Here is a 27,030-nt window from a genome sequence, read left to right as displayed (position 1 = left end):
AAGATGAAACAAAAAGACAACACATACAGAGGTATATTGACAGGCAAAGTAGGCTCCTGAAAGCTCATTCCATGGTCAGAATGGCCCAATGGAATTTTCTGTTCAGGGTTCCAACAGTCTCAAGAATCGCCTCTGCTCATGAAAGGTTCTGTCCTTTCTGGTTACCCATTTACCATCGGTGGATAGTAATGAAGTACATTTACTTGAGTACTGTAGTATTTTTTAGTACTTATGACTTTCACTCCACTGTTTTTCAAAGACAAATATTGTACTTTCGACAACTGAAATAACCACTTTTTAAATATAGTGAAAATGCTAGCAGATCTACAAGCTCACAACGTGTCAGGATGTGAGCTTGTAGATCTGCTATTTTCACAATTATAGTATAATATTTTCTTTCCTTTGGAAAATGTCTAAATTTCAATACAGCAGTGCATTGATATTAAAGAGAAAATAGTATTTGACTAAAGTACTGAGTTGAGTACTTTGTCCACCACTGCTAATAACCTTCTGTAACCCTAGAATGGAGGTGGGCAACCTTTTTGGGGCATGAGATCTACTTTCAAGACTGGCGAGATGTACATTCGCCAGGCTTCTAATTCAAATAATGTGAACACATAATTCAATAGTTTAATATGAGTAATAGCAAGAATTGTCATGCACATCATACAATAAGGAAAATATATTTATGGGACTTTTAAAATACTGATGACAGCACTTGATTCAGTTTCAACTTTCATGTAGGCCTACATGATGATTGAGATTTCACTTCCTTCTTTCTTTTCTCAGTTCACTATTTGCTATGTTATTTTTCAGAAAATGTGTCTAGTTCCTTTTCTTCACCATCACTACGCATGCAGTTGTTGTTGATTGGACAAATGCATACTTAAAATACTGATGACATCACCTGTTTCATGTATGGCTGAGATTTCAGTTCCTTATTTTTCAAATGATTTGTCACTTGTCTTTAAGTGTCTTTCCAAGTTCCCTTTCTTCACCATCTAGATTAGAACAACTGGTTGTTGGTGGCACATGTTAGGGCACTATACCGTAAGGCCTGATATGCACCTATAGCTCTTATACTGACCTGTTGTTGAAGACCCCGCATGTCCCCTTTGCACGGTACAAGGTAAGGTCCTTTAGCCTGTATGTCAGTAAGTAAGTGTGTATTTTGTTTTATTCATTTGGCTGTTGTGCCTTCTTTGGCTGATACAACCTAAAATACTGTCTCGTCTCATTCATGGAAATACAAAAGCTGTGCAAACTTTCTTTATCATTTCAATAGGTGTATTAGCGTGTATTTCGTTCTCCCTGTTTATTCCCATCCCAAATCATGGGTGTTTTGTCAATTCTGTAAGATGTGTCTAAATTGATCTAAATTATATATATATATATATATATATATATATATATATATATATATATATATATATATATATATAATTATATATTATATATTAAATGTGTTTGGTTTGGTTTCCTATAAATAGACAAATAGACAGGCAGTTGTGTAAGCTGGTTCCGCCCTGTAGCACTGTCATGCATTTGTGTGTTGGGGAGAGGGGGGGGTGGGGGTGAGGGGGGGGGCTGAGGCAGTCTCAGGCCCACGGGACCATCGACTCTGGCCCTGAGTACATGACATGACATGACCTTGGAAAGCCTAATTTAGACTTCATTGTATTTTCATGTCACTCTGCAAATATCCATTATTTATGTCATAATACAAACTATACATTTGCAGCTGTGCATTTTTTTAAACTGCCATTTATTATATTAGTAATTAGTACTTATAGCCTATAATAATATAATATTACTAATATAATAAATGAACTCTCTACATTAATATCAGGGTGTACTACAACAAATCAGTAAAAAGATCTAGCAAATGCTGACAGATGTCTCGAGTATGTCTTAACTATAGAGTGAGACACATTTGTTTCTTGGTCATAAACAAGGCAGTAAACGCATGCTATTCACAGTTTCATGACCCAGCCCTTCTCTGTACTATTAGTTGAGACATAACCACCTCTGAAGCGTTGTGCAAAAACTGAGAATAGATCTTACAAAGATAGTCCAAATACCCATGGTTGTTCACAGTGTCAATAACGTGATTCCGAAGCATCAAAGTCCATCATGAGAAAGAAGATCAAAGAAACGTCAGAAAATGGAAATAAAGAGTTTATGGTGTTCCTTTATGAATTCTCATCAGATATTTTGTTGATTACCAGCCAATTCCACGATTGTATTACGATCATGAACAAGTATTGTTTGAAGGCCATTTTAGCTTTGCCCCACTACCTGTATTATTACCTTCTATGGAGTTTGACAGTGTTATTCGCTCTATTCAGTTTGTCTATTGGCAAAATAACTCGAGAATGGATGATGGGATTGAAGGCTCCCTCGAAGAGATGAATGCTTGGGTTGAAAAGATCAGAGGTCAAAATTGAGTATGATGGAAAGATTCCCCAAAGAGATGATTAAGTTTTGGGTCAAAAAGGTTCAAAGGACAATCATTGTGTGTGTGTGTGTGTGTGTGTGTGTGTGTGTGTGTGTGTGTGTGTGTGTGTGTGTGTGTGCTCGACCGTTCAGCGCCAAACTTTGCACGCATGCTGCCAGTAGGCCACAGAAGTACTTTCACTTTCTTTTCACATAATGTTACATTTTTTGTATGGAATTGGATGTTGGGGGGATTTGACTCCCTGCACCACAAAAGCCACAAAGCAAGTGCAGTGTATGTTTCCTTCTACTTATTGTCCCGTGTATGTTCTTCTTATAACGTTTGATAAAGCAAACACTAATGAGACAGTATTACACAGACAGAACTAACAATATAGGTGAGTGACACACCTGACTGAACCAGTTATTGGAGCTTATGTTTGACATTCAGAATGAATGGGGTCTTTTTTGTTCTTACACAACACTAACATCGTTGGATGTAAGATGGGGAGGACTACAGTATGTGTCTGTTAATCTAGAATGTACTGAAGCTCATAGCCTGGGGACATCAACTGTGTTGTTTTTGCAATATCTTGATTAACCGTATTTGTGCTTAAGTCTGCAGTTGCTTCATGATCCCCTCCCTTTCACAACTCTCAGAGGTATCCTTCTAAACCTATTACATGACTCTATTAACACTATAGTGAAAAACCTCTAAATCAGTATTATTTTTGTTCTTCTCATACTGACCTACTACAGGGAGCGTGCACACACGCGCACGCACGCGCACACACACACACACACACACACACACACACACGCACACACACACACACACACACACACATACGCACGCACACACACACACTCAATGGAAAAGGAGCCTCAGGTCTATTGCTTTTAGGCGTGGACTTGTTTGTAATCCTGCTGTGGTCAGGGCCATCATGGTAGATTTGTTTAGGGTTACAGTTTTCTGCTCGGTTTGCTTCACCTGTCCACCAGACACCCCACCCTGTCTACACACCCATCCCCCCCTGTCCCGTCACCTGAGCTGGCTAAAAAGGAGAACAAGAATCGGGGGAGACAAACAAAGGACTGAAGAAGTCAGGCTGGCTGTTCAGCCATTGATGAGCAAAGAGGGCAGATAGCAGAACTCAGCTGACAAACAGGGAACTCTGGTCCAATAACTATTACATTTCAGTGGCTCTCAGGGACAGAAGATGACATCCACGGCAGGACGGCTGGCTCATCAGAAGAAGAGGGCCCAAGGCATCGGAACCAACAAGCAGGCGTTAAAGTTCGCCGAACAGGACTTCCAGTCTCTGCACCAGCGATGCCTGGAGAGGGGACGGCTGTTTGAGGATGATCGCTTCCCAGCTAGTAGCAGATCCCTGGGTTACAATGAGCTTGGACCATATTCTTCCAAGACGAGGGGTGTGCTTTGGAAAAGACCATCGGTAAGAACTCAATGAGAGCCAAACCACTCAAAAGACAGTGATACTTTAAAGGTGTAATTAATTATTTTATGAGTTTGTAAGATCCAGGAATAAAGGAGATGGTTCAGACAGCATTGGCAGAGGTGGGAAGAGTCATGCAATATCACATTCAAGTAGATGTTTTCTTCTCTTTTCTGTTCTTTGTAGGAATTGTGTTCCAACCCAAAGTTCATTGATGATGGAGCCACGAGGACAGATATTTGCCAAGGTGCCCTGGGTAAGTAAAAGAAGAAAGATATTTATTCAAATGTTTTTCTCTTATTTTGTAAGGTAGTATACTGCTGGGGGAATAAATAAATATTTTGTTCTCTTGGCATGGGGCAAGGCTTAAAAAGAACTGTTGTTGTTGTTGTTTTTTAACTATTCTACAACACTGTTGAAAACAAATCTGTGAATCAAAATTCCAGATGTTTGATTTGTATAATTCAGTCAGTCAGTTTATAAAGGAGTGAATTAATGTGGGAAAACTAAAGAAAAGACATAAGTAACATGATCTCTGCAATTAGGAATACTTACCAGTTACCATACTGACTTTGGAATGCTATTTCAGTTAAATATTTTAGCTATATCCCAGTTGTTTAACTTATTTGATTTTTCCTTAGTCTGTTAATGTTTTTTTTGTTTGTTTTTGCTACTACAAATAAGCCCTTTAAGTCTGTGTATCCTACAACATTTGTAATGGGGCTCTTTGCTAGTAGGCCAACATACTCTACTTAGTTCACCTTACTCATTACATGTAAGGCCAGGCTAGGTCTAGCCCCAGCCTATATCTCGGACCTATTGCCCCCTACGTACCTGAACGTAGTCTGAGATCCTCAAACAAAGCACTCCTGGCCATTTCAAAAGGTCAGGTAAATACAAAAGGTTGCATGGCCTTTGCCTTCAGAGACACTGCCCTTTGGAATGCCCTATTATTATTATTATTACTTTACGGTTATATTGTGTAGTACTGCAACCTAAAAAGTTTCACAATGTTTTGACTTGCAATCGTGTGCCTCCTAGGTGACTGCTGGCTTCTGGCTGCCATAGCCTCACTGACTCTAGACCAGCGGATCCTAGCTCGTGTGGTTCCTCCAGGACAGGGCTTCACTGATGGCTATGCTGGGATATTTCACTTCCAGGTTGAACAAATGCTCTGTACTAATCTCACAACTAAAGCAAAATGCAATGTTTTTTTATAGTTGGTATACTGTACAATTTACCTCCAGGAAATGATCACAGCGTTCACCTAAAGGAGTTCAAACTATCTATCCTCAGTTCTGGCAATATGGTGACTGGGTGGATGTGGTGGTTGATGACCAATTGCCCTCCAGAGATGGGAAGCTGTTGTTTGTTCAATCAGCGGAGGGCTCAGAGTTCTGGAGTGCCCTTCTGGAGAAGGCCTATGCAAAGTATGATTTTTTTTTTAAAATCAAATGTATTTCTCCTTCAAATTCATCCACTACATCGCTTGTGCTTTGATGTACTGCAGTTAAAAAAGAAAGAAAAAACATTTCTGATTCTTCTACTGTCTGTTGGTCTGGCTGACAGATTGAATGGGAGCTATGAGGCTCTCATAGGTGGCTCCACCATCGAGGGTTTTGAGGACTTCACAGGGGGGATAGCTGAAACGTACCAGTTGTCCAAGGCTCCAGCAAACCTCTTCAAAATCATCAAGAGGGCTCTGGGCCTGGGCTCCCTGCTGGGCTGCTCCATAGATGTACGTCAAGGTTTCGTCCTCATTGTTTGAAACTGATTGTTCATTTGGTTCTTAAACACACATCACCAAATAGGTTTGATCTGGATCCCAAAAGGAAACTTAAGCACACACCTATGCACACAGGGGTTAGTGTCCTCTGTGTGCATTCCTTGGCTGTGGGTGCTCAGCAAACAAAACATATAGTTAAAAATAATCCAATTTCAACTTTGATGAAGGCGTAAAATGGTAAACTGAGTCCTTTCTTGCATGTTTGTTTTGGAGTGCCGCTTTTTCCACTTAAATTGTTGCGGACTATCTTTAACTGAAGCACACAGTTGCCCTTATTTATTTCTTAGGTGCATAATACACCTCATAAAAAGTATAATTCAATTGTGTGCTCCAGTTTCCCTTCGGGATCAGATCTACACTGTTTTCGTTCTCTAGGAGCACAGGACACAGGCTACTGCAATTTCAGCAATAGGTTTACATTTCTGTCTTGCATCACTTTTCTTTCTCAGATTACCAGTTCCTATGAGACGGAGGCTGTGACAGCTCGTAAACTTGTCAAAGGACATGCGTACTCCGTCACCGGTGCACAAGAGGTAAATAGCACTGCATGAGGCAGGGTATTTCCCTGCTAATCTTCAGATTTTTATAGACCGCAATACAAAACACATTGCACATTGCTGTACTCTCTCTCAGGTTCACGTCCATGGCAACCCAGTTCAGTTGATCCGCATCAGGAACCCTTGGGGTCAGGTGGAGTGGAACGGGCCATGGAGTGATGGGTCAGTTAATGTCATAATCAACAATATTCATAGATCAACAGTATTTTGTTGAGCTCCCAACTCAAGCAACACCTGTTCATCACAATTAGGTCCAGCGAATGGAACGATGTCTCTGCAGATGAGAAACCCAAGCTGAATCACGTCTCTGAGGATGGAGAGTTTTGGTAAATCCATGGCATTTGAGGTCTGTCAGTACTCAGTATTCAGTTATGGTGAGCTCAGAAATGTTAAACGACCTTGTTTCTCGCCCCCCTCACCTAAGGATGTCCTACCAAGACTTCCTCAAGCAGTTCTCTAAACTTGAGATCTGTAACTTGACCCCAGATGCACTGATGAGTGATGAGGTGGGACACTGGAACAACTATCAGTTTGATGGAACATGGAGGGTTGGCTCTACTGCTGGAGGTTGCCTCAATCATCAAGGTACTGTAGTCATTAGGCCAGGGGTCTTCAATAGGGGGTCCGGGACCCCTAGGGGGTCCTCAGAGTTGCTACAGGGGGTCCGCCAAATCTCGGTGTGATAGGATCATTGTTTTTTACACTAACCACTTGAACAATAGCATCCCTAAGGACAACTTTAGCCGAAAATGGCCGATCTACAAGCTCACAACGCCTCGCAGTCTGAGCTTGTAGATCGGCTATTTTCAGCAAAGAGGGGAAAAAAGAGCAGACCAAGTACAGAGTGAAAGTTTACTAAGTATTGACGGTTTAAGTCGTTAAATGTCTGAAAATACACATTAACATGAATACAACATCTATGAAAAGCTTGAATCTGCAACGCAATTTTATGTAATATATAGTGTAATATATACTGCTTCATCTCTCTCTCAGTCAGGGGGTCCTTGGCCTGAAAAGGTTGAAGACCCCTGCATTAGGATATTCTTTACTTTACTCCAGTTCTCACACAGCTAGTGTACATTGTCATGGTTTACGCTCTCAGTTAATGTGTAGCAAATAGCAATAGACTTTGTTGACAAGTGTCCCCCAGGGCTCAATATACTAATAGGCCCACTAGTTATACCAAATTTCTTTGCTGAAAATAGCCGTGAATAATTTCACAACATTGTGATCTTGTAAATCGTCTATTTTTACGGTTTTATGTGGTCAAACCCTATATATTTTGTTGTATGTCAAATAACAAAAATAGCAGATCTACAATCTCACATACATCGGCTATATTTGACAAATATTTATCTAGTTTCACTGAATGTTTACCTATTTTCCCCTAATTTTCACCTATTATGACATGCCCAGAATATAGGGACACCAGGGTTCATGTGGATAAAGTAACATTGATGATTTTGCTGTGTACTATTCTACGGTTTATAATGGTCAAGTCCTGCCTGGCAGCTTCAGTTATGATCAATTATACTGAGGGTTTGTTTATCTCCCTTGTGTTCCAGTCACGTTCGCCTCCAACCCGCAGTTTGTGGTGCGTCTGCAGGATGTGGACGATGACCCTCTGGATGGGGAGGACGGCTGTACCATTCTGGTGGGTCTGATGCAGAAAGACGGCCGGCGGAACAAGAGGCTCGGCCGTGACATGGAAACCATTGGCTTTTCCATCTATCAGGTTTTTACAGCTTTGTTGCACATTTAATATGAGATCCCATTGCACCTCATGCTTTCCAAATTATGAATAAAAATCCCTAATATATGTGTTTCTGTCTTTCCTTCCTGTAGGTTCCAGAAGAGGTTTGTAGCCAACTCATCGCCTGTTTTGCATTGGCAGCAATGCTGAATTTGCTTATTCATTCAAATTCTAAATGCAAAACTGATTACTATCAGTGGTGGAAAAAGTACTCACATTTTGTACTTAAGTAAAAGTACCAATACCACAATGTAGAAATACTCTGTTACAAATAAAATCCGGTATTCAAAATGTACTTGAGTGAGAGTACAAAAGTATTCACATTCAAATATACTTAAGTACTGAAAGCAAAAGTACTCATTTTGCAGAATGTCCCATTTCACAAGTTTCCAGATGTATAAAAAATAGCAGATCTACAGCTTGTAGATCGCTATTTTCAAATAGCCTAAATATGCATAGGTTTTGTAATAATAATCCAAATCAACAAAGTAACTAGTAACTAAAGTTTTCTAATAATTGTAGTGGAGTAAAAAGTACAATATTTGCCTCTGAGATGTAGTGGAGTAGAAAATTGGATACTCCAGTAAAGTAAAAGTATATACAAATTGTACTTAAGTACAGTAGCCTACTTGAGTAAATGTACTTAGTTACCTTCCGCCAGTGATTACTATTCTGTACAACCACCATTGCTTCATGCTGTTGAACATCTTATGATTTGTGAAATGCAACTTGGTGCTTTTAGACCACACTTATTGAGCTCTTTCCTTCCATCCTCCATGTCCATTCTTCCTTCCTTGCTCACTTCTTTTACTCTTCAGTACAAAGGTCGCAGCAATGTTCACCTGGGCTCAGATGTCCTGCTGAGGCAGAAGTTCGTGGCTATGAGCTCCTTTATCAATATGCGTGAGGTGTGTGGCCGCCATAACCTGCCCCCGGGAGAATATGTCATCATCCCTTCAACCTTCAAGCCTCACAAGAAAGGCACCTTCCTTCTCAGGGTGTTCTCCGAGAAGCAGGCTGCCACCAGGTAAGAGCTGATCCTGGGTGACGCGTCATGCCGTCAAAGAACAAAACTGTTATTCTGCACATAGACGCACACTTCTAACCAATTGCATCAAGATGTGAAACATACTTTTCCACTACTTCCTTATTAACTCATCAATAGCTAGTGAATACAGCCATCTAGTGGCCTAAACCTTCACAGTCTGGTCTGTGTTGGTTTGGGAGAAACAAGGTGTGAATCACACAGCAGAACTCAGCTTGCCTAAGATAAATGTTTAGCCCACTTTCTGTATCTTCTGCATTTAGATGAAGGGCAACTGACATAATCAGCTTTGGTTCCTAGATACAATATTCCATACACCCAGGGTTCCTGTGACTGCAATGTCACGTGGAAAAGTGTTTGAAATGTTGAATTTTACTCCCTGCTGTTCCAACATAATGTTCCTAAACAGTACATTTTCCTTTTTAGTCCAATGGAGGAAGACGTTGATGCTAAAATAGAGGAGGAGGAGGTAGGAAAGTCGATTAGATTATAATAATGATATTCCTTTATAATATAATATATAATAATAATATACTGTATATTAACTGTACCCTTTTAGGTCTTAGGTCTGTCTTGTTAATGTTTAATCCTTGGTTTCCCATCATTGAATGTGTACTGTAGGTAACACAAGTCAGTTTTCTTATGTATTTTATTTAGTTATTCTCTCAAACAGACATTATTGTTAATTGTTGTAATAACTGTGCCTTCCTGCTCAAATAAACGTGATGCACTGTAACTCAACCAGAATGCATGGATTTAATGTTGCATTAGATCTAAATCCATGCATTGGTACTTTGGTGAATATGAAGTATTCACCAAAGTGAAACTTGTTTGAACATTGCATTTGATATCCAGGCAGAACTATCTGAGAGTGATGTTGATCCACGATTCAAAGGCCTCTTCAAGCAGGTTGCCGGCAATGTAAGTTTTGCAGAGGAAAGTAAGCATGAACTGGCGATAAAAGGAATTTAATAACATCATTCAACGTGGAGCTACAGTTGTACAATAATAATAAATTTCTCTCCCCATACAGGATTCAGAAGTATCGGTCTTTGAACTGGTTCAAGTTTTGAATCAAATTGTCGCTCAAAGTAAGTAGAGTTTACAGTTTTCCTAATGCATGCCATAGCCTTTACTTTTCATCAACTGGGAATTAGTGTCATCACTGTCCCTACAACTGTGTCCTCCTCCCAGGGTCTGATATCAAAACGGATGGCTTCAGCCTGGAGACAGGTCGTCACATTGTGAGCCTGCTGGATGTATCCTCTTTTTACACTAAACCTTGACAAACCAGCTCTTTATTCTCATCATTTAACAAGACTTGCAACCATGTGCTTAGTTCTGAAATAAGATTTGAGAATAGTCATGGTGGAACAGTAAATCGATGTTTTAAACTAAGGGTGGGATTTTTTTAAACTTATGCATTTCTTTTGTTTTGCCTTTAGATAACATTAATGTGTATATGGCATCAAAACACCCAAAAAAATCCCCCGAATTGAAGAAAAAGTTTAATTTATGAACCTTAACATGCTCAAGACTGATGGCAGTGCTAAACTGGGACTGATAGAATTCCACAAGCTTTGGATGAAAATCCAAAAATACCTGGTAGGCTATGTTCTTTTTTTATGTAGTTTCTAATAAAATGACTGTTGGTTCCATGCACCTTTGTCACTTGTATATGATGCATACTCCTGGGTGTTTGTCATTTGCAGGAAATCTTTAAAAGTCATGACTCCGACAAATCTGGAACCATGAGTTCCCATGAAATGAGAGGTGCACTGACAAAAGCAGGTAAAAATACATCACTAACGATGTTATATCAGTCATTCAACAACGTATTTTTTTGCATGTCATTATAAACAATTTTCAACAAAAAAGCATCTAAGAAATTAAAGAATTATTATTATTTTTAATTAAAATGTTTTAAAAGTAGTGAGAATAGCAGATCTACAAGTTTGTTGTGAGCTAGTAGATGGGCTACATAAGATATTTGTTGTATAACTATAGGGCTTAAGTGGTTACAGTTTAAGCTACACCAATCCCACATATTATACGTAGAAATCCAATATAAATTCAGCATTATACAAAACTTACAATGATACATTATTAGTTTCACACATAAGTCATGCTAAGGGAAGACTAAATACGATTATGGTATACAGTATTTATGAATCAGCAAACATAATGATGATCTCGGTAATGATGAATCATGTTTTATTAAAAGGAAATTCAATTTGCTTTATTTGCTATGAGGGCTATTGCTTAATGCAACATAAATTAAACAAACGCACCTAGAGGTGCAAACATCTCTTGTTCTATGTCTCTATCGATTGTGACCTTTACCCGTGACTTTTTCGACCCAAATTGTAATCATATCTTCAGAGCAGCTAGGTTTCATGAAAATCCACCCATCCATTCTCTATTTTGACCTTGACTGTGACCTTGACTTTTTTGCCCCAAAGTTAATAATCTTAGGGACAGCTGACTGATCACTCCAAATCATTCATTCACAAGTTACCTTACAAAAAACAACAACAGCAACATGCAAACAAACAAACAAACAAACAAACAAACAAAAACAGACAGACAGGACTGATTGCAATACTCTGCGGGTAGCAATAATTCTACTGCCACACGACTACGTGCAATGCTAAATACCACTGTTTACCAGGAGATAAAACAGTAGATGATCCATGAGGCATGGGTTATTTTCTCTCCCGATATGGATGAGATTTTAACCACCCTGTTCAGGAATTTGTCTGGGCAATCTTCCACTAACAAGTGTATTGTGGACAATATGAGGTCCAAAAATAGAAACAGAGTAACTGAAATTATGGAAACCAAACATCAAGCTATACAGCATACGTATATGTATGTATCAACTGTATTTTTTATTAATGTACAGTAAATAGGCTATGACTCTGTTTTTCTTGTGGGTGGACATAAAGTATATTAGGCATACAGACCGGATAAACCAGTTTGGGGACTTCCGCACACAAACGCTCATATTAAATGTCTCTGAACACAAACAAGCATGGGAGAGGCCGTGTATCGTAAAGCCTACATATTTACATCTTACACCACCCTTATGACTGCTATGATTAGAACTAATACCATGATGTCTCTGAAACCTGCCTTGTGCTAATAGACTAGGTCCTCGGATATTTAGAAACCAAATGGACTTTTACAGGTCTGTAACTCTGAGAGAGTACAAAATGGAATAAAATGAACCCTTTAAAGGGTACATTTAGTTCCATTATTGGAACCAAAATAACCCTTGAGGGTCCATAGTTCTATTTCTCAGAGTTACATTTACAGAGAATTTTAAGGTGACTGGGGTCCCAGAGATTAAATAAATACATAAATCATATCAAATGGGGGGTTTGTGGCCCTAAACTAAAGCATATCAAACTGGTGGTCCTTGAAATTAAATAGGTTGAGAATCACTGTGCTGATTGTGTTGGATATTCCTCCCATAAGGTTTCCAAGTCAACAGTGCTGTGCTGCAGGGGATTGTTGATCGATACGCAGACTCCCGTTATGCCATTGATTTTGACTGCTTCGTTGGGTGCCTCATTCGACTGGAAATGCTCTTCAGTAAGTGCAACCAACAATAAACACACATATCTGGTATAAACATGTATCTGGTTGATCTAAATGTGAGTTATATGTTTTATTCATACAGAAATGTTCAAAACTATGGACGAAAATCACGGAGGGAAGATTGAACTAGATATGTCACAGGTGTGTATTTTCTTTAAATATAATAATATGCAAGTCAATCTAGTCTATCCAGCTCCTAGAGCTGTTGGACAAGTTCTCTGTGCCTGGCAATCAACTAATAGTAGCAAGAAAACAAGAGCTCAACTAAAGGAGATGGCTTTTCAGTCTACAATATCTAGGCCTGGCCTAGCCTTCTCAGAAAAGTTGATTTGCACAATTCTTTTAAATGTTCTTTCCATATTTTGCTTCTTAGCCAGTTTGGCTAAAATCACTGCATTGTGTGCTTTCCTAAACCAAATAAAGATCAACTGAAACCTCTGCCACTCATTCAGATTCACTCATTTTTTATCACATACAGCACCATTGTTTTTAACCTTTATTTAATCAGAAAGGGCAATTCAATATATCAGTATCACTCACTATCACACAACTGTCAGGCTCTGTCTGCATTAGCCATGCATCACACGCTGGTAGTCTGTCACGACCGTCAAGGATGAACTTCAACCTGGTGTTTGCACCTTCTCTATTTACGACCCGTCTACATAAACGTTCAGATATCAAATATAAAATACTTAAGCCATGGCCACGAATGTAACAACTATGTACGAGCCCACAGAAGTGCCCGTATCTTCCACATTGTTCAATGAAAAGCATTTTAATCTGATCGGTGGCCATTTTTCACGTTTTTTCACCACGCTTTCAACCACGCGACCTTGTCGGTTGGAAGGTGTATTGCACTCTGATACATTATAACTCTATGAATAAAATGGCCACCAATCGGATTAAAATGCTTTTTATTTAACAATACGGAACATACAAGTACTTCTGAGAGCCCGTAAATCATTTTAACATTTGTGGCCATGGGGTTAGCACTTTATATTTGAAATCTAAACGTTTGTGTAGATGGACGGGCCGTAAATGGAGAAAGTGCAAACACTATGTTGAAGTTCGTATCAGGGCTATATGTCTGCATCTGACCAGACCAACACAAAAGGGTGTATCAACCTGTGCGTAAGAGGGTGGAGACTGTCACCTCCCAGCCAACAACCTGTAACCTAGGCAAAAAGTCACCCTGCCTGCAGCCAGCCCAGGATCGACACACATTCATTCACACGCCAGTCCTCAACCGCAGTTTAACAGGTTTCCACCATTTAATGGCAAGCATGGCGGGGATCGCGTCCAAACTGCAACACAACCGACTGAAGGCGCAGGGAGTGGGCACCAACGCGCAGGCGGTGAAGTACCTGAACCAGGACTTCGAGGCTCTGAGGAGGGACTGTCTGGACCGCGGTCAGCTGTTCACGGATGATGCCTTCGAGGCCCAGACCGCCTCCCTGGGGTTCGAGGAGCTGGGACCAGGCTCCTACAAGACCAGAGGGGTCACCTGGAAGAGACCGACGGTGGGTGTAGATCTGGATGACGAAAAAACAACTCTCATGATGATGTCACCTCGCATAGACACAGCCATGCACTAAAAATATCAGTGGTGGAAAAAAGTACTGACATGTTTTTCTTTAGTATAAGTATCAATACTGCAATGTAGAAATGCTCTGTTACAAGTAAAAAGTCTGGTAATCAAAATGTACTTGAGTAAAAGTACAAAAGTATTGGCATCAAAATGTGCTTGAAGTACCAAAAGTAAAAGTACTCATTTTGTGCAGGATGAAGTTTTCAAATTGCATACAAATCTTTAGAAAATAGCAGATCTACAAGCTCACATGAGTGTATAGGGCTGAAAGTGGTTAGTGTATGTTTTGTAATAATAATCAAAATCTACAAAGTAACTAGTAACTACAGTTACTAGTTGTGTTTGTTTGTTTACAGTTACTGAGTTTTCAAATAATTGTAGTGGAGTAAAAGTATAGTATCTGTAAAAAATACCTCAAACCCTTTTACTTAAGTACAGTACTTGAGTAAATGACAATGTACTTAGTTACTTTACACCACTGGGTGTAGATTTGTATGACAAAATCAACTCACATGAGTCACTTCACATGGACTGCCATGCACTAAATATGCTAGACCTAGGGGTTTCCAATAGCAAACTGCTGTTGTTTGGCTATTTGTTGTTCAGGAAGACGCCTTCAATCTCCATTCGCCAAATAATGGTGCAGGTGCTGACTTGACTTGACCTAAACCCTAAGGCTTTTGCTCTTTGGGGAGCATAGGTCATTTATGAATTTCCTCCAGCTGGTTCAGTGTTGGGCTGGGTGTGACTTAAACTATTTTGTTTTGATAATTACGAAATGGATAGTGCTGCTTCCTGTTATGATTGTTATATATAGATATTTTAATATTGATAACATCATAATTGTTATAGCCTACTTGTCTTGAAAGGCAATGTTTTTCACGTTAGTGTTCCTTTTACCCATAGCTAATCATCGAAGAATCATCGAAAGAAACAGTTAAACTGAACGAAACACCTGTTTCACATGGCTACTGTTGGTAGGCTAACTAAAACATCCTGTAGCCACAAATAGGCCTCTTAGCCTACTGCAAAATGAGCTGAACAACAACAACAATGATAACTGCAGTTAGTTCTCAAGGTTTCATCTGATAGTGGGAAGAGTAAGAAAAGAAAAACACTATTATGTCTGTTTGTCTGTTTTCTATCAGGAACTGGTTTCCGATCCAAAATTCATAATTGAAGATGCATCCAGGACTGATATATGCCAAGGAGCACTTGGTAAGTCTCTCTCTCTCTCTCTCTCTCTCTCTCTCTCTCTCTCTCTTATATTGGTTAGAATCCCTGTCCTTCTGTAACTTAACTTTGAAGGAAGTGCCCGGTGAAACAAAGTAAAAGCAAACCAAATGGCATTCAAATCATTTTAGATTATATGATAAGACCAGTATTTTACAAAAGGGCACACCCATTGCAGTCCTCTCTACAGCACACTCGCTTACAGCATGTAGCCTATATGTCACCATGTACAAATTCCATACTTGCTATATTCAGTCTACACCCAGTCTCACGCATGCATGTGTGGGAGAGGTTACATTCTGTTGTTTTACCGGCATGAAGCCGGTAATTATAAGAGAACAAAAGAATGACAGTTGCCTAACCGAGGCATGATCCGTCAAAGTAAACACCTATTGATTGATTGATTGATTGATTGATTGGCTTTATGGCCTATCAGACACATAAAAAGACAACTATCCAAGGATAACATGTTAAAGTAAGAACACTTATTTCCGCCATGGTCCCATATTTGATCCTATAATTAGTTTGATGTCAGCAATTGGCAATTTACAATCTTTGTTGTGCTTAGTATTTCTTCTCACAGTAAACTCCTGTGTACAGGTGACTGCTGGCTTCTGGCAGCCATTGCGTCCTTGACTCTGAACAAGTCAGTGTTGGCCCGGGTTGTTCCCCATGGCCAAAGCTTTGATGAGGGCTACGCCGGCATCTTTCACTTTCAGGTACTCTCTGACATATTAAAATAATACTGTCTGAGGCAGTTATGTAATACCTACACACCGTGCCTCCAAATAACCCTACCCTCACAGTTCTCCTCACTAAAGCAACAACAAAAGATTATAGCACATGAAAAGAGGCATTGTCGAGGGTTGATTCTATGGAGTGTCGTGTTGTGATCTTCAGCTCTGGCAGTTTGGTGACTGGACGGATGTGGTGGTTGATGACCGATTGCCCACCAAAGATGGGAAGCTGCTTTTCGTTCACTCAGAGGAGGGTTCTGAGTTCTGGAGTGCCCTTCTGGAGAAGGCCTATGCTAAGTATGAATAAATCACATGTTTTTTTAATGTTGTTTATTCATTATTATTATTCACTTGCATAACATAAAACCAGTGCCATAATAACAAAAGATATATAGCATTTGACACATACTATACATACACATACCACCTCTTCTCGATACCACACAGAGATAGGCTCTCCGACATCCCTCCCATCCCACAAAGTTAAAAGTAGGGTAAGTGATATTTTTTGTTGTTGTTAAAAGGTTAAAGTACTATATTCTGATAGTAATCATTGCTACAGAGCGTTTGTTCGGTCACAGGGGTCTCTCCAGCTCTTTAGTAAACAGAATATAATACATTTTCAGGTACTGTAGGTGACACATTTTAAGCCAATCAGGAGAGAGTACTGAAAATGCATTGTCTGTTTAATAAAGAGCTGGAGAGACATGGAGACTCCTTTTACTGAACAAACACTCTATACTGTAGCAATGCGTACTATCAGAATATAGAGCTATTTAACACTTATGTTAACCAAAGTAAATCACTTACCCTAACCTTTTAAGATACAGAGATAAACACATAAAATATTAAATTAAATAGATTCCATGTAACTCATCCATGGATCCCAAGTCCTGGAACAGCCATGGGCTACGCATGTTCTTTAAAGGATTACATGAATTTACCTCATTAATCCGCTAGGTGATACTAGGGGGTTCCTCATGATTCCACTTACATATGATGCACATGATGCATTGTTTTGCAGCCATAATACAGTAGTTCATACATTAGTTAATAAAACCTTCTATCATTTGGGAGGGAAGGGTTAGATCTGGCCAAGTCCCCCAACATTGTAATCACAAGAGATAAAGATATTTCCCTTAATAGACCTTTCTCAAGAACATGCACAATCTCCAGCCACCACCAGTATGTATGAGCGTATCCAGTTCGCAGCAGGGGCAGAGAGGGATGAATTGGTTTTATGCTCTATGTATGTGGTATGTTTGTAATTGTAGAGCTTTATACCTGGTACTGATGCAACTTCTGTCATTTCTCATTAAATCTCGCTCCATCTGTGATCTGGATATCAAGACACCTTTCCCATTTCTCTTTTAGTGCTATTGTATAAGCCTTATAATATTCATATAGTATATTTTTTACATGAAACAGTAAGGGATTTAGGAAAGGTCTGTACTTTAAGAATGTGCCCTTCAATTTGGGTCCATGTGGGACAATGTTCCCTATTAAACCAGTTACCGATATATTGGGGCCTAATCTTGGCTTCCAGAAAAACATTTCCGGGTCCGGTAGACCTAGCCCACCCTTTAAAGAATATATAAATGTTATATATATTGCATTTCTTGTAAGATATAACACTAAGGTGCTTCTTTTTATTCTCGAGACCTTACTACTGTTCCATAAAAATGTACTAAAAGAGGTGGCTTTCCTGTGAATCTCTGATTGATCATATATATATACATATAGTGATACTCACACACACACACACACACACACACACACACACACACACACACACACACACACACACACACACACACAATTGGGGGATTGACTTCATTGGCCTACTGGCAACATGCACAAGAAATTTGGCATTGATCGTTGAAGTGGTTTACCATGGACAGCTACAAGGGCACTCAAACATTTGGTGGACATCCATCCAGCCATCCAGCCAAACGCTCTTCTAGATGGCTCACCGCCATAAAACGGATTTAGGGAGTCTATCTGTCTGACACTGATTTCTTTGTTTCCATCTTATCTAAATGTCTGTTTCAGTTAGGTATTTTCTTAACTTTTTTCCATCTTTTAGGGTGAATGGATGTTATGAGGCCCTCTCTGGAGGTTCCACCACTGAGGGCTTTGAGGACTTCACTGGGGGCATCGCTGAGAGCCATGACCTTAAGAAGTCAGGACCTCCCCTCTTCAAAATAATCCGAAAAGCCATTGAGAGAGGCTCTCTTCTGGGATGCTCAATTGATGTTTGTTTGATTGGATTATTTCAAGCATAGACATAGTGTTTTCTTCATGATTCATGTTGTCTGTTGTTATTTACCTCATACTTGTTGTATCTTATTTGGAATGTCCCCCCCCTTCCAGATCACCAGCTCAGCAGACTCGGAAGCCATCACGTCCAGAAAACTGGTGAAAGGTCATGCCTACTCATTGACTGGAGCAGACCAGGTGAGGGAAATGGTGTCTCGTCCCGCATAAGTAGTTCTAGATAGATACATGGACCATTATTTTAGGTTAAGCTAATAACTCTTGCCTCTCGCATGACAAGAGATAACATTTTGAAGGTATTCAGAAATACTAGAGATTATTCTACAGTACTTTGTTTTACTGACATACGGAGTGAAGTGGTATGAGGTGTGGTACTGTATGTGTGTACTCTCTTGTTTTTCGATTAAGAATGATTTGACACTTACATTGTTGTCTAGGTGGAGTACAGAGGGGACATGGTACAGCTGGTCAGGGTGAGGAACCCCTGGGGTCAGACGGAATGGACTGGACCCTGGAGTGACAAGTAAGTAATGATGGCCTCGGGTGCCTGCCTGGTGACTCTGTCTTGTGAGCCGCAAGGACCGGAGTTTGAACCCCACTCCTGGTCTTGTCTCGCATGTCTCTCCTCTCTCTGGCCTGGGTTTCCTGTCTCTCTACACTCTCCTATTTAAGAAATAAAGCATAGAAATCCTGAGAAATATTGGAACGGCGTGGCTCCAATGTGGATCTCTAGAGCTTTATGTGGCCAGCCTGTGATGACAGTCATCTATCATGTATGACTCCAAAGGTTTCAGCTCAATCAGAGCCCTGTTGACATTGATATTAATTATAAGAAATAATGTTAAATATTAAAATAATTCTAAAACATAACTGGAATTCTTTTTTTGTGGAGGAAGGTGTGGTCTACAGAACACACTGACTGGCCCTCCTAGCCTTCTGTAGAGCCATGCCATAAGAACGGCATTGTTAACATGCAGAGATGCATTTGATTCGCTATGTATCTCACTTGTTGAGACATGTCATCTCCTGCCTGATTTGTAATTGTACCCGAGTCATGCTGTGCACATTATGCCACACACAGATTTGTTTCACCATTATATATGGACTGTGGCATTTTCAACAAGTGCATTCGTACACCGTATATGACAGCAAACACATTATGCAATTGTGAATGTGCCATTGGTTACCTACTTCACATAATGGAGCCCAACCTAGTAAGACCTAAGGTATTCAGTCAGTCACCATCATTAGCCACAAGAACAACATACACACATACTGTAGACACACCCAGTGTGGAGTCATTGCAATTACGTTGTTATGGAAAATGTGTTTCCAGAGCTTGTACTGGGTGCCTAGGGTGTTACAGATAGATGACATTCCATTTGGATGTGTGTCCTCTTTGAACAACAACCTGTTTACTCACTTGTTTCTAAATGTCTTTGCTTCTGAAGATGAATCGGTGTGATTCTGTCTGACAGATAGTCCATACAAGGAAAGCAGTGATTTTGGTACACTAGCTAGACATCCTCCCATTTTAACTGTGAATGTATTGTATATTTTGTATAGTTCCTCTGAGTGGCGGTACGTGAGCGATGACGACCGTGCTAGGCTGACCAACCGTGACGAAGATGGAGAGTTCTGGTAAACCTTACAAAAAATTGCTATATTTCATCACCTTGCCTACAAATTTCGACTTCTTCATATTTTGCTGTCTTTGAATTGCAACTCCTCTTTGAAACCAATAGGTATTGACAGCTTGCAACTAAAGCTACCAATTGCATCCATTGCATGTATTTACATTTTAGACAATTTAGCTGACACGTTTTGTCCAGAGCAAAGAGCAATACAGAGCAATACAAGTTTGGCAGAGTAAGGTAAAGAGGTGTGACCTCAAGGTAGGAACTGTGTGCAGTAGAGGCATACAGTGCATATGTCAACATGGCTGTTCCACAGCTCTTTCGCATTTTGCATGCTGGTGTGGCTAACCCAGTTCAGGTGAGACACACCCATATTGCTGCACACAGTTAACCCTTTGCTCTCTCTCCTACACCTCCCCTGATACTACAGAGGCTTGCTCTGTCACGTGACCCCATTGGTGTCTGCAGCTAGATGGTCCAGGACACACACACACACACACACACACACACACACACACACACACACACACACACACACACACACACACACACACACACACACACACACACACACACACACACACACACACACACACACACACACACACACACACACACACAGCACATACTACTGTAAGGGTGAAACGCAGCATCCAGACAATACTCTACATATGACAAAGATTCATCACTGGTCTTAACCACTTACGCCCTGCGTAGGATTAGTTGTGAAAATAGTTGATCTACAAGCTCATGTGTCACGTGTGAAGCAGACTGGCATATTGACTATAAGTAAAAATGCCATTTCAACCCTTTTTAATGAGTTTTCTTCTTCCTCCTCTCTCCACAGGATATCGTTTAAGGACTTTCTGCGCCTCTATTCTCGACTGGAGATCTGTAACCTCACCCCAGATGTGCTCACAGATGATGAACACAAGAAGTGGGCGTTGTCAGAGTTTGACGAGGGATGGAGAAGGGGCTCGACTGCTGGGGGTTGCAGGAACTTTCCAGGTACCTAATATAACACCGACCTTGATCTCTTCTCCTTAAGCACTTAAAGCTGCAATCCATAACTCCTTTGTTTGAGTGTATTTTTGACCAATCTGTATGGTAGAGCATGTTCATACAATATGAACATAACTGTAGTTGCTCTTCTATTGAGAAATTTAGATCCTGTGGTCGGGTTGAACCCCTACTGGTTGACAAGTAGTACTGCCTGCCCTGAAGGTCAAAATGTAATATCTCCCCTGAGCAAGCATGTGTACTCTATTAAAGAGATTTAGGCATGCACAGGAGACCAGGGTTCAAACCGGGTAGGGCATGAATCTTACTGATTGCAGCTTTAGCTTGTAGATCTGCCATTTTATTATGTTTTTGTTTATAATGACATGCCCAAAATAAGGATGCTCGGGTTAAAGTGGGTAACGCTTAACCAGCAATACCTCATGACAGGCCACTATGTTGTGATTACTGGAAATCACAGCCATGTCCTCGCATTGTGCATACAGCAGCATGCCCAACTGCGCGTCAGACTGGCAACCCCTAGCTGTAAAATAATCACAATATATCATGTTTTTGTTAGCTGTTGAGTGATATAAATTATAACGAAGGCATTAAGCTGCCAATAAGAGGGAGGAGGGATGTACCTTATTATACCATAGCTATCAACCAATCAGTATGATTTATGGTACCTGTTTTATCATTGTAACCAACCAAAGTCTTTCAATATAACAATTTTCTGACTTACTAAGTCTTTACATTTTTTAACTGATCCAGTTGATAATTTATCTGATGCATGTGCTGCACACAGTGACCCAGTCTCTCCTTCCCAGATACTTTCTGGACGAACCCCCAGTTTGTCATCAAGCTGGAGGAGGTGGATGATGATGCTGATGATGGTGATGAGGAGGGATGCACATTCCTGGTGGGCCTGATGCAGAAGAACAGACGTGCCATGAGGAAGATGGGGGGGGACATGCAGACTGTTGGATTTGCCATCTACGAGGTAGAAATATTGATTATGGTTGTTGTTATTGTGTTTTTAAAATGCTATTTAAATGCTACCAAGCTACTATGGTGAAGCCAGGTCTATTCTATGCAATTGCAGTCTAATTTAAGGCTTTTGGTTAAAATAGAGATTTTATGGTGATGATTATGAAATGATACCTATCACTTTTGCACTGATTTTTTTCTGTTGATTTGCTTCCTCTAGGTGCCTGAGGAGGTATGTATGCAAACAGATTGACCCAGAATAACATCCCAATCATTTCTCATGAAGTATAAAGATTTCATATTATCATGATATGCAATAGTGTCATTACCCCGTCTGGGTAGTCACAAACGGTGCTTGTCTTGGGTTAGGGCGCCCTCATGTGACTAAACTGTGTGTTATATTCCAGTATGCTGGCAAGAGGCAAATCCACCTGAAACGCGACTTCTTCTTGCGCAACGCGTCAGCAGCTCGCTCAGAGACCTTCATCAACCTGCGAGAAGTGTGCAGCCGTTTTTGTCTCCCCCCCGGGGAATACCTCATCCTCCCCTCCACCTTTGAGCCCAACAAGAATGGGGACTTCTATGTGCGGGTGTTCTCTGAGAAAGAGGCCGATTTCCAGTACGTTCCATTTAGTCACAGATTGAACTACCGTTTGACGGTGTGCATGCTGTGAAGACTTGCATTTTTGTTTCATTATGTAACGCATAGAAAGAGATAGGGAAGAAGGGGTGGAGAGTGCGGATGGCAAACAGGTCAGGGCTTGTGCTGGATTTAAACTCAAGACCTGACTGTGCCGTTATGGTGCCACTAGGAGACTTTTACACTTCTACTGTATATGGTTTTTATTAAAACAAGTTATTGTATACTACAAAAATCATATTGTGACTACTGTATATCTATTTTTCAGAGAGTTGGATGACATCGTAGACTGCCATGTGGAAGAGGTGAAACCTTAGACCTTATAAAAAAATATAAAAAATTCTGAGTGTTCATTTCACTTTAATTCAATGAACACAGCAGATTTTACTGTGTACTTTCCTTTTCTTTAAATTGATTAATGTTGCATTGGAGCATGAAAATACTGAAATACTGAATACTCTTCCCACTTTCAGATTGAAGTGGATGAGGATGATATCGGTGAGCGGTTTAAGGATCTGTTTGAGAAACTAGCTGGACATGTAAGTATGTTACGATTTTGATAAATATTGCTAAACTGGGTTTCAAAATATACATTTGATCATGTACTGTAGCAATTATGTTATTTGTTCTATTAGGACAGTGAGATTTCTGCATTTGAGCTGCAAAGAATTCTGAACCGTGTGGTGACTAAGCGTAAGTGAAATGATGTATTATTCCAATCCAAGTAAATGTGGTTTCGTAGCATGAAAACCAAATCATTCAATTTCTGTATGATGATCTTTTTCAGGGAGTGACATCAAAACCAATGGGTTCAGTTTGGCTACGTGCCGCAACATGGTCAACCTGCTGGATGTATCCTTTCTCTCTGCCTTCTATTGTCATGCTCAATTTTTATTTAATTTATAACAAATGAACATATCTACAAGCTCAAAACACGTCGCGATGAAACGTTGTATGGCTATTGTACGTATAAATCAGGCTTCACAGTTGTCTGTGATACAGAGAATTTCTTGTTTCCTCCTTGACTCTCTTCATAGAAAGATGGAACTGGCAAACTGGGACTAGTGGAATTTAAGATCCTGTGGACTAAGATTGAAAAATTCCTGGTGTGTACTTTGTGTTTTTTTGCTCTTAACACAAACCCCTAGGAGTCACTTGACATTTTCCAATGCTAAAGGTCTAATGGGATTATGTTTCGGGAGGTGCAGATATGTAGAAACCTACTGTATGTCATTTGGGTTATCGAGAAGGTATCTGGTCACAGATATTTCACTGATATCCAACGTATATCACTGAGTCAGAGATGGCTTTGCTCGATGAATGTTTTTTCTAGTTTCAGAGTAGCTGATTAAAGTGTCCCATCGTTTGGCTGTAGGGTTTATATTAATGTTTCCCCATCTCCACCAGGCTCTCTACAGGGACAAAGACGCAGACAACTCTGGCTGTATGAGTTCCTCTGAGATGCGCCTGGCTGTGGAGGATGCTGGTGAGATATAAATTTTGGGTGTGTTTGCCATTTCTCCACGGAAACCTCTGTTGAGCAAGGGCAAACACATGCTTCTAAACTCTAAAATTTCACAATTATCACATGATAAAAATTTTCTTGTACCACAGTTTCTACAATGTAACATCAATGTTTCAATCACTTCAGTGGGCATTTCTACCTTGTGTCAGACACATATTTGAAGCATTCACTCTGCTCTTTGTCTTCTTCTAAAGGTTTTTCTCTCAACAACCCCCTGCACCAGATTATCGTTGCCCGCTATAGCGAACCAGATCTCACCATTGATTTTGACAACTTTGTGTGCTGCCTGGTCCGCCTGGAGTCTCTCTTCAGTACGGTTCATCCTCATGTCCAGATATCATCACTACAGTAATACACGCTCATGAAGTTATAGCTGAATCAGATTTTTTTTCTAATTTACAATAGGATCCTTCAAGTCCATGGACGAGAATGAGTCTGGTGAGGTGGAGCTTAACATGTTTCAGGTATGTTTAACATCTTAACTGTCTTTTGGTTTTAACCATGTTTTCTGATTTACATAGTGTCCTATTTTTCTGTCAGACACTGTTGTATGTCGCTTATCTGCAATGTTAACATAATCTTGATGCTGGCCTCTTGGAACCAATTGTTAAAATAAAGAAAATAATACATTACAAAAAAGTGTGCATTGATAGATGAAGACTGTGCACTAACTTGGTGTTCTTGTGTTTTCCACTTAGTGGCTAAGTGTGTCAATGCTATAGAGCAGGCCTGTCTACAGCTGAAGAATGGGTCCCCGTTGAGCAGTTTGATCTACAAGTTTACAGACAAGCAACACAGGACTCTTTTTTTTTGGGGGGGGAGAACATATTTTCATTAAACTTCTTGAACATTAAACGTCTTGTACAATTACGTTTACAAAGAAAATGATCTGTATTGAAAGTAGTTTATTTACATTTGTATACCATTGCTATTGTATACTATCGCCCCTTGAGGAAAATAAACAATGAATTACAGTCTCTCCTCTTGTCCATAATCATTATTCACTGAAGAAAATCTCCATTTTGTAGTTGGCCATGAAGGCTGGATTTTAGAAGATGATGTGTAATGGATTTTAATCCTGTCTTTAGGTTATACAGTGCACCACACCTATCTCTCTGAAACAACTCAGAGACACACCTCTGGCTCTGAACCAGTGGTGTAAAGTAACTAAGTACATTTACTTAAGTACTGTACTTTAGTAAATTTTTGAGGTATTTGTACTTTCCTGGAGTATTTCCAATGTTCAATACTTTTACTTCTACTCCACTACATCTCAGAGGCAAATATTGTACTTTTACTCCACTACAACTATTTGAAAACTTTAGTTACTTTGCAGATATAAATTATTACATTATAAAACATACATTATCACTTTAGCCCCGTTTTATACATAGGCTATTTGAAAATAGCCGATCTATAAGCTCACAACGCGTCGCATCGCGACGCGTTGTGAGCTTGTAGATCTGCTATTTTCAAACATTTTAGTACTTTTACTTTTGGTACTTTAAGTACATTTTGATGCCAATACTTTTGTGCTTTTACTCAATTAAAATTTTAATTCCAGACTATTACTTGTAACGGAGTACTTCTACATTGCAGTATTGATACTTTTACTTAAGTAAAACATTTGAGTACTTTTTCCACCACTGCTCTGAACAGCACTACCGGGGCCCACGTTACTCCTACTCTGGACCCATTCCCATTTGTGAATTCACACACTATAACTATAATGACATTCTGTTTTAAATGAGCCATCTAACAAAGAAACCAGTCTCTCGATGAAAACAAATCTCAAGCCAACTGATCTCAGAATTCTTTTTTCTGCCATTTAATTTTTGAGATGTGAAATTTGGCAGTAACAGGTTTATTCAATCATAGCAAATGTGTGTTGTTTGGTGGAAAGACATCTGATGCACACAGTATGGATCTTTATACATCTCTATCTCTCTCCCTCTCTCTCTATATATATATATATACATAACTATTTAAAAATATTTGTTGGTAAAACAATTATAATACATACATTTAAAAAAAGATGTATATCTTTTTTTAAATGTATGTATTATAATTGTTTTACCAATAGTTGCATTTAAATCTAATATCCCTGCAAAACATGTGTGTGTCTACTTCTTGTCAGTCAACTTTTCCAACCCTTTTGCCCTTATAAGGCTGTTGAAACGCATCTCGCCCAAAATGCTTAACATTTGGACAGGCAGGTCTGTTCTCCATATAAGGGTGTCATTTGCACATCCCTCCCCTTATTGGCTCCGACTCACCTGTGGGGGGGATTTTAATCTGAGAATGAAAAGTCTTGACTTTTAGCTCACCGGGATACGATGACAAACAACGCCGCTGTTGTGAAAAAAGCAACGTCCACAATTTATTTCGATTTTTTTCCTCTTAAATGTTGTTTAAAACGCAACACAGAAGGAAGCGTGCAAATAAATGTAACATTGTGGGTTCTCCTCAGTGTTGCCAGATCTTGTGAGAGAAATAAGCAACCATGTCTATGAAAACAAGCCCAGAAGAAGTGACTATGGGCCACATCTGCACTTTCACATACAACAATGGCCATTTGAAAATAGCCGATCTACAAGCTCACAAAGCGTCGTGATGCGACGCGTTGTGAGCTTGTAGATCTGCTATTTTCAAAACTTGGGGTGGAAAAAATTGGAAGATTTGGAAGATTTTTTTAAACATTTAAACTTAAATCTTGTATGGGGCTCCCCTGGCTAAACATTATTTTCAGATGGGGGTTTAGGCTAGG

General features: G+C 39.8%; 1 protein-coding gene across 1 annotated transcript; it reads left to right on the top strand.

The window, feature by feature from the left end:
• Positions 1 to 1,027: 1,027 nt before the first annotated feature.
• Positions 1,028 to 25,242, top strand: LOC308100643 (uncharacterized protein). Its single transcript, XM_080449708.1, is given in 39 exon segments — positions 1,028 to 1,129; positions 3,638 to 3,893; positions 4,080 to 4,149; positions 4,935 to 5,053; positions 5,190 to 5,323; positions 5,463 to 5,631; positions 6,129 to 6,212; positions 6,313 to 6,398; positions 6,488 to 6,562; positions 6,661 to 6,821; positions 7,802 to 7,985; positions 8,082 to 8,093; positions 8,732 to 9,016; positions 9,461 to 9,503; positions 9,890 to 9,974; positions 10,229 to 10,293; positions 10,747 to 10,825; positions 12,515 to 12,631; positions 13,739 to 14,157; positions 15,374 to 15,443; positions 16,059 to 16,177; positions 16,359 to 16,492; positions 18,282 to 18,458; positions 18,460 to 18,652; positions 18,910 to 18,995; positions 20,039 to 20,113; positions 20,957 to 21,117; positions 21,939 to 22,111; positions 22,319 to 22,330; positions 22,506 to 22,717; positions 23,007 to 23,043; positions 23,212 to 23,277; positions 23,374 to 23,431; positions 23,526 to 23,590; positions 23,776 to 23,844; positions 24,146 to 24,224; positions 24,458 to 24,574; positions 24,669 to 24,727; positions 24,962 to 25,242. Coding segments are annotated over 39 exon segments (4,452 nt in total). The 5' UTR covers positions 1,028 to 1,106; the 3' UTR covers positions 24,986 to 25,242.
• The last annotated feature ends 1,788 nt before the right edge of the window (positions 25,243 to 27,030 follow it).

The sequence above is a fragment of the Gymnoscopelus braueri genome (assembly GCF_963280865.1).
Source record: "Gymnoscopelus braueri genome assembly, chromosome: 14".
Taxonomy (NCBI): Eukaryota; Metazoa; Chordata; class Actinopteri; order Myctophiformes; family Myctophidae; genus Gymnoscopelus; species Gymnoscopelus braueri.
This window is presented reverse-complemented; position numbering and strand designations above follow the sequence as displayed.